At 47.0% G+C, this 8,613-nt stretch overlaps 1 protein-coding gene across 2 annotated transcripts in view; it reads left to right on the plus strand.

Moving 5' to 3' along the window:
• CDK16 (cyclin-dependent kinase 16) overlaps nt 1-8,613 on the plus strand; it is a 15,923-nt gene that overhangs the window by 5,499 nt on the left and 1,811 nt on the right. The window contains exons 1-14 of one of the 2 annotated variants that reach the window (XM_006898904.1): nt 2,994-3,029; nt 3,257-3,464; nt 4,044-4,177; nt 4,280-4,405; nt 4,488-4,544; nt 4,649-4,763; nt 5,850-5,944; nt 6,029-6,091; nt 6,337-6,460; nt 7,032-7,152; nt 7,238-7,335; nt 7,421-7,526; nt 7,608-7,650; nt 7,789-7,879. In XM_006898904.1, the coding sequence (XP_006898966.1) occupies nt 3,263-3,464; nt 4,044-4,177; nt 4,280-4,405; nt 4,488-4,544; nt 4,649-4,763; nt 5,850-5,944; nt 6,029-6,091; nt 6,337-6,460; nt 7,032-7,152; nt 7,238-7,335; nt 7,421-7,526; nt 7,608-7,650; nt 7,789-7,879 (1,375 nt within the window). In that variant the 5' untranslated portion in view covers nt 2,994-3,029; nt 3,257-3,262. Of the gene's footprint in view, nt 1-2,993; nt 3,030-3,256; nt 3,465-4,043; nt 4,178-4,279; nt 4,406-4,487; nt 4,545-4,648; nt 4,764-5,849; nt 5,945-6,028; nt 6,092-6,336; nt 6,461-7,031; nt 7,153-7,237; nt 7,336-7,420; nt 7,527-7,607; nt 7,651-7,788; nt 7,880-8,613 lie in introns of those variants that run through there. The other variant, XM_006898903.1, reaches the window with a different exon arrangement.

Consider the following 8,613-nt stretch of genomic DNA (forward strand, 5'->3'; position numbering starts at 1 on the left):
CTCACATTCCATGTCCCAATCACCAGTGTCTGCTTACAACTGTTCCTCTTCCTTTGTATTTCCATGCTTGAAAACTCAACCTCCTTTGCCATCTCTGTTATCTAAATGTTGTACATAGGGTTTTCAGAGGCCTGCTATTTCAGAAGTGGATGGCCAATCCTTCTTCCTAGTCTGTCTTAATGTACTTGCTGGAGAAGTCATAGATAAGAATTAAGACCTGGATAAACATGAAATCCTTGTGAGGCTACTTTGATGATCCAGAGGCAGGTGGGAGCAGAGGGATCAGGACAAGATGAGGATAATACGTGTTTATGTGAGGGCGTAATGATTGTGTCCTCAGTGGTCTGTGTGGTATGAGGTGGTGTATGTGAATGGTCTGAGGTTAAGTGTGTATATAGTCTGGTGTAGGAGTGGGTGGATAGAGAGTTAGGATGGACATGTGGTCCATCTTCCACTTCACCCCTACCCCCTGGAGTTGTGTATCCAGTTTTCTGCTCTCTCCAAAATCTAAAAATGTCAGAAATCTAAAAAACTCAGAAAATGAAAATAACATCTGGACATTTTGCTTGAGAAACTACCCCTGTTGGGGTTGTCTCCTGATGCACTGATTTCTAGAAAATGAAAAACAAAACAAAAAAACCCAAACCAAACAAAATCCAACCCTGAACTCTGGAACATTTGTAGCCCCCTGAGGTTTCTAGTACACCCATGTTTCCTCTGACACCCTCTTCATCTCTATCCGTCCCTATTTACATGTACAATGACTGGGTATCTATACCATATGGGGACATAGGACAGGCCAGGGGTTTTCTTGTTTCACCTTAGGCCCAGTGTATCTTAGCTTCTGGGACAGGGTTTTTTGATAGTTATCTTGGGTTCCCTATGGATGGATGATCCTGCTGCTAGACTGACTTCTCCACCCCTGCTAGGGGTGGTAAGGTTGGCCAGGTGGGGGCGGGGGGGAGGCAGGGCAGCAATTGAACAGATTAATGGAAGCACCTGATTTCAGGTTTCAAAATGAGTCACTTCTCTCTCCAGTCCCAGCTTGATCTTTGACCATCTATCTCTCTGCTTCCCCTGGGCCCAAGGCCATCTTATTTCTGCTGTGCGTCCAGATGGTTTCTAAGCTAGAATTTTCCCTTTCCCCACTGGCTCAGCGTCCATCCAGGAGGAAGCAGAAGGCTAGTCTAAGTTTTTTTGGTGGCTACATTCCTTCCAATAGCCCATTTAGATCATCTTCCTCTTGATGCCAGAATCCCTGGGCTACCCTTGTTTAGGGTTGTACATAAGTAGCAGGGTCTCACCACCTTGGTAAAAGCTGGTCCTAGGCCCTCAGCCTTGATACCATTAATTTCTCCCATAAGTACTTTTTTAGCATCTCCTTGGTTCAGTCATTATTTTCAGGCTATAGGTGTGACTTAAGCAGAAATCTCTACCCCAGATCTTCTAGTTGTGGTGAGGAGGAAATGGACAGTAAAGAATAATTAAAAAAAAAAAAGAATAATTTTTAAGGAACCCTGGTGGCACAACAGTTAAGCCTCCAGCTGCTAACTGAAAGATTAGTGGTTCAAACTCACTCTTGTTAAGATTACCAAAACCAAATGCATTGCTGCTGAGTTGATTCCAAATCATGATGATTCAATTAGATGGACGAGAACTGCCCCAGAGGGTTACCAAGGCTTTGAATCTTTATGAAATTGACTGTCACATCTTTCTGCAGAAGATGGCTTTGAATGGCCAACATGTTATCAGCCAGATCCTTAGCCACCAGGGTTCCTCCTTTAAATGAAGACTAGAATTTTATGAGACAGTTCGACTTTGTTCAGTCAGTGTGAGTTGGAATTGATGGCACACAATAATACCAACAACATTTCTAATGTTATTTTGGGAGGTCTTACTAGAAAAGGTGACATTTGAGCACTGGTGTTAAAAAGAGTGAGGGAATGAGCTACTTGGAAATGTGGGTGGGGAAAGGGTATTCCAGTCACACGGAACAGCCAAGGCAAAAGCTCTGAGGTGTATTGAACAACTATTGTGTGCTGGCCTTCAAGTTGGAACTGACCCATAGCTGACCCTCTGGTGAGTTTTCAGAGGCTTCAAATCACTTGGGAGGAGACTGCCCATCTTTCTCCCTGGGGAAGCTGGTAGATTTGAACCAAGTGCCTTTGGGATTGCAGGAACAGCTTCTTTCTACTAGGCCACCAGAGTTCCCCTGAATAGCAACTAGGAATGGCGTGATAAGGAAGTGATTGCCCTGGAGTTGAGCAGGACTCATAGTGACCCTATGAACAAAATATGTGAAACCTTTCTATAGCTGTTATCCTGTCTCAAGGTTCATAGTTTCCAGAGGCATGTTGTTTAGGAAGTGGATGCCACTCCTGCTTCCAAGGTTAGAGTGGTATAGTATAAAAGGATCCAGTGAGATAGGACCCTGAGGGCCACTTTGGGTTGTTTATTTAAGGTGATGAGAGACATTCACAGATAAAGAAAAACATGACCTGACTTAGATTGCAAAACTCTAGGTGTGGCCCCAGGGTTCCAATCTGATTTAATCTGTGTAGCAAACCTTGAGGATTACCTGTGTGCATTGATCCCCTTCCCGATCTCCTCCATGGCACCACCCAGAGGTTGGTCTGAGTAGGATTCCCCCTCCCATGTATCCCCCCTAACAGCCTGAGTAGACCAGTGGAGTGGTCCACTAGTTGCTGTGACAATGGTTGGCTGGGGTAGCTTGGGAGAGGCAAGCTCTTCCTTGTGACTGTAGGGAACATTCTACCTTTGTAGTTTGGGGTGATGTGGCACTAGTGCCAGAGAAACATACCATTCTCTGGATGTGCTTGGGGCCATGTCAGTGGTCCTGTGGTCCCGAGTGAGCCCCTTGCTCCATCTACAGATGGGTTGCTGCCACTACACCTGAAAATGCCTGCTGTAGAGCCCTCTGCTCCTTCAGTGAGGCTGCCCCTAAAGAGAACAACGTGCCACTGGGTGGGCCCTTGCTCTCAGCCAGCCACCCAAACCTGAGTACTCAGGTGGGCTACTTAGGAGCAGGATCCCAAGGGGCTCCGCATAGATAGGCAGACACTGAAAAAAGTCCCTGTCCATGCTAGCTTTCTAAGAATGCTAAGAGATGCCAGGGTCCACAGAGGTTGAATAGTTAACACAGTTCATTTCACTGCCTCTCCTTACTATGTTACCTTGAACTTTAAGGGATCCATAGTGATTAGGCAAATGCTAATCTGGGCTTCCCCCTACTCAGATTGCCATGGATCGGATGAAGAAGATCAAACGGCAGCTGTCAGTGACACTCCGAGGGGGCCGAGGTATTGACAAGACTAATGGTGCCCCTGAGCAAATAGGCCTGGATGAGAGTGGTGGTGGTGGTGGTGGTGGCAGTGACCCTGGAGAGGCCCTCACACATGCTGGGGAACCTCGCTCTGGACGGGGCCTACTCAGCGCTGCACAAGGTAGAGCAATTGACTGTTCTCCACTCCACCCTCTAGACTGCTTCCTAGATGCTGCCTTTTGACCGAGTTTCTCTTAAGATTTGTGCAATTTTTATTTTTGTTTGTTTACTCCCTTTTCCCTGTCCCCCAGCTATACTCTCCTCTCCCTTCCATTCTCTATAAGCACCCTTTATCTATCTACTTATACCCCATCACTTGGCTTTGTACCCAGGCATCTCCTGTCTGCAGCACTTCCCATAAACCTCCTCTTGCCCTTCTGTACTCTGTGATGTCCTCCCCACAGGCCTTCCTGCCCTGGACCTTCCTTCTCAGGTCCATTGGCTGCCTCAGCCACCATCTGCCTACTGACCGTGGGCCAGCTACATTCTCAGTGTTCTCCTGAAACAGAATACTTACTCTGATCACCCTGTCCTAGATTTGTCTGGGCCTCCTTTGGGTCCTGCTACCTTCTTCTTCCTGAGGAATTCCAGTCAGATCTAGGGGCCATGTACACACATGAGGGAGTGTGTGTAGGGAACTTGTCCTGGAGTTCTGACCCCACCCTGACCTGCTCTCCCTGTTTCCTCTCCCCTCCACCAGAGATTGTGCACGAGGACCTGAAGATAGGGTCTGATGGGGAGAGTGACCAGGCATCAGCTACATCCTCAGATGAGGTGCAGTCACCAGTGAGGGTGCGCATGCGCAATCATCCCCCACGCAAAATCTCCACTGAGGTGCTGATCCCCTGCCCATGTGGTGGAGGGATTGGGAAAGAGGGTTGGACCAAGGGGCAATGATGGGGCTCATGGAACTGTCTCCACCATTTTGCCTACCAGGACATCAACAAGCGCCTATCACTACCAGCTGATATTCGGTTGCCTGAGGGCTATCTTGAGAAGCTAACCCTCAATAGCCCCATCTTTGACAAGCCCCTTAGTCGTCGTCTCCGTCGTGTTAGCCTGGTGAGCACCTCCTCTCCCTGTCTTGTTTCCTATCCAAGTTCTTTTCCCTGAGTCGGCTTCAACCTGCCTCCTTTCCCTACAGTCTGAAATTGGCTTTGGGAAATTGGAGACCTACATCAAGCTGGACAAACTGGGCGAGGTGAGGGACAACCAGGAGCCCCCTGGTGGGGATAAAGGTCACTCTAAACTCCTGGAGACCTCCGGAGACCTCATCTTCTTTTGTCCTCTTTCTTCATTTCCCAGGGTACCTATGCCACTGTCTACAAAGGCAAAAGCAAGCTAACAGACAACCTTGTAGCACTCAAGGAAATCAGATTGGAGCATGAAGAGGGGGCACCCTGCACTGCCATCCGGGAAGGTACAGACCCTCATCCTGTCTGTCCTAGGATTCCTGGACTCCCTCTATGGCACTCATATATGTTCTGTGGTGAGAACAGAAGTTGGGGATTCTGGGACTTGATGTTCTGGGCTTTGTTCTCCAGCCCTCTAAGAGAAAGTACTCATCACTCACATATCCAGGTAATAATCAGGGTAACTAGGAATCTTCTTTTGTTTGGAGCAAAAGCAGATGATTGGACATTAGGATACGTATTTTAGTTCTAAGAGTAGAACAACAACAGTCTGCTTGAACTTGCATATGAGTAGTTGGTGGTCTATTCCACAATCAGCAGCTGGCCTAGTTTTCACAGTTGATATTAAGCTTCTCCAACAATTCTTTCCACAGATGTAATCTATCTGCTTCCTATGCATACCATTAGGTGAAGTCCATGTGTATAGCCTGCATTTGTGTATCTTATAAAAGGAATTTGTAATAAATAAATCATTGAATGTACAGCAAAAAAAAGAGTACTCTAAAAATGTTCACCAATTTATTTGACCCAAGTTTCTAATCAGAAAATACATGGAGGGGAGCTCTGGTGGCCTAGTGGTAAGAAGCTGTACTGCAATCCCAGAGGCGCACGGTTCGAATCCACCAGAAGCTCTGCCGAGGAAGGAGGGGCAATCTCCTCCTGTACCAGTCAGATCTGATTTGACGGTACCCGCACACAAAATAATAATAATAATAAAAAAAAAGTATTTGCAATGAATAAGTCATTGTGCAGAAATTCAATATGTAGACTCAATTTCACATAATGTTGCAGACCTGTTTACTGAGAGTTAGATCAAGATTCCTTTTCAGAAGAACAAAATTGTGAAAATATTCTGAGTCTGAGGTAATTAATCTTAGGTTCCTCAAAGTCTTAGTTTCCACTTCTGGAATATGGGGACACACTGTCTTCCTAGTATAAGTTAGATCGGAGCCAATGACTGCAAGGCTTTAATCTAGATTGCATAGAGAAAGAAGGAAAACTTGGACTGGTCCCTGTCTAGTACTTTTCCTTATCTCTGTCCTGAGGGTGGGGTCCTGACTCTTTTGCCAGTCCCACCTCCATGTTTCCTGCAGTGTCCCTGCTTAAGGATCTCAAACATGCCAACATCGTCACGTTACATGACATTATCCACACAGAGAAGTCCCTCACCCTTGTCTTTGAGTACCTGGTAAGATGGGTGGCATTAGGTATTTAGGGGAGGTGGAGAGATTGCCAGAACCTTTGTTCTTATACATATCTTTTCATTCTCCAGGATAAGGACCTGAAACAATACCTGGATGACTGTGGAAACATCATCAACATGCACAACGTGAAAGTGGGTGTAGGGAAGGAAGCAGGGGCACAAGGGGGCCTCCGTTTAAACACTCCCAAAATCTCCCAGAAATGGATTTTCCATTTGGCTATTTTACTGGAAGCTCTTGGAGGGTGTTGGGATCCTTTCTTCATTTGTATGGCAAAGTTCTGGGCTCAGTGTCTGTTTGAAAGGGGAAATAGTTCTGACTGAGGGTCAGGCTAGTAGATACACCTTGATCTTTTTCCTGTTATTTCTGCGTCTCCCAGCTGTTCCTGTTCCAGCTGCTCCGTGGCCTGGCCTACTGCCACCGGCAGAAGGTGCTACACCGAGACCTCAAACCCCAGAACCTGCTCATCAATGAGAGGGGAGAGCTCAAACTGGCGGACTTTGGTACACCCTGCCTTCCCCTGCCCTGTAACCATCTAATCTCATTCTCTTTATCCAGGGTCCTTGTCCTCCTACCCCTTTTCTCTGTGGTCCTTCTTTCTACCCCCTTCTTACAGTCTCACTCTGTACTTGCTTACCTGTCCTCAGATCTTTTAAAGGCTCATGTACTCTTATATCCCTCACTTTCGCTTCCTCAGCCTGCTTTTTATTATTGTGTATCATCAAGTTGGTACCAACCCATAGCTGACCTTCCAGTGGGTTTTCAGAGTCTGTAAATCACATGGGAGGAAATTGTCCATCTTTCTCCTGTGGATTCAAACTGTGTGCCTTCGGGTTGGCAGCACAGCTCCTTACCACTAGGCTACCAGACCTTTGTTGTTGTGTACTGTGGAGTCAGAGCTGACTCATAGCTGACCCTTCAGCAGGTTTTCAGAGGCAGTAGATTGCACAGAAGGATGTTTCTTTGGGTTATCACTAAGCTACCAGAGAACGCCCTAATCCCAACTGCATTCTTCCTCATACTTTTCTCAGGACCTCCCCTCAGTTCCAGCTGCCCCTTCTCTTCATTTCGCAGGCCTGGCCCGAGCCAAGTCAATCCCAACGAAGACCTACTCCAATGAGGTGGTGACATTATGGTACCGACCCCCTGACATCCTGCTAGGGTCCACAGATTACTCTACCCAGATTGACATGTGGTGAGGATAGATTTAAATGTGGCATGGAGATTGTTTGATCACAATGACCAACTGCTTTCCTACTCACTATGCTCTCCTTGCCCAGGGGTGTAGGCTGTATCTTCTATGAGATGACCACCGGTCGGCCCCTCTTCCCCGGTTCCACAGTGGAAGAACAACTACACTTCATCTTCCGCATCCTAGGTGAGGGAGCATAAGCTCTAGGAGCCATGGGGGCATGCTAGGGAGGACCTGGGAGATGCTTAGGGTGATTTTTCCTCTTTGCTAGGGACCCCAACTGAGAAGACATGGCCAGGCATCCTATCTAATGAAGAGTTCAAAACATACAACTACCCCAAGTACCGAGCTGAGGCCCTTTTGAGCCATGCCCCCCGGTGAGACTGGTTGGTGAGTGAATGTGTGTTAGGGGCCAGAATGCCAAAACTCAATTTAAAACTCAATTGTCCTTGTGATAGACTTGAGAGTGATGGATCCGATCTCCTCTCCAAGCTGCTGCAGGTGAGACCACCTTCCTGGGCCAGCTTTGAGGGTGGGAGAACTTCCATGTATGGATAAACAAGAACCTCTGGTACAAGATCTGGGGTGGGGAGGAAAAGAGGTCATTTTGTTGAAGGTACTAATATTCCACTACTTCAGTTTGAGGGTCGCAATCGGATCTCTGCAGAGGATGCCATGAAACATCCTTTCTTTCTCAGCCTGGGGGAGAGGATCCATAAACTTCCTGACAGTAAGTGGGGCTGTGGTGTGAACTAGCTGGTGGAAGGCTATTTGGGTACAGAACAACTGCAGGCAGCTGGACAGGTTGTACCTGTGGCTGTGCCTCTCTCTAAGAGATATCAAAATGAAATAAAATTCATTCTTGTTGAATTGATTCTGACTCAGCAACTCAATAGGACAGTAGAACTCCACCATAGAATTTCCAATACTACACCAATATAGAAGCAAACTACCGTGTCATTGTCCTGTGGAACAGCTCACTGACTAGTTAGTTGTTGTTATGTGCCGTTGAGTCTCTTGCAACTCATAGTAACCCTATGTGCAACAGCCCTAAACCCTGCTCTATCCCATGCCAATCACACTGCCTCTGACACACCCATCCCGATTTCCCCAGTCACTGAATCAATCCACCTCATAGAGGGTCTTCCCCACTTGTGCCGTCCCTCCACCCTCCCAAGCATGATGTTCCTCTCCAAGGACCTGTCCGTCCTTAAAACATGTCCAGAGTATGTCAGATGAAGCCCCAGAATCCTTGCCTCCAAGGAGTAGCCCGGTTTAACCCTCTCCAGGATGAATCTGTTTTCTTGTCAGTCCATGGTACATTCAGTACTCTTCTCCAGCACCACAGCTCAAAGGCATCAATTCTCCTTCTATCCTTCCTAGTCCAACTCTCTGATGCATAACAAGTGATTTCAAAGACTGTGGCCTGTACAAGGTAAACCTTAGTCTCCAGAGAGACACTGT

Source organism: Elephantulus edwardii, unplaced genomic scaffold (genome assembly GCF_000299155.1).
Source record: "Elephantulus edwardii isolate Elephantulus edwardi_28Jun2011 unplaced genomic scaffold, EleEdw1.0 scaffold00239, whole genome shotgun sequence".
Classification (NCBI taxonomy): Eukaryota; Metazoa; Chordata; class Mammalia; order Macroscelidea; family Macroscelididae; genus Elephantulus; species Elephantulus edwardii.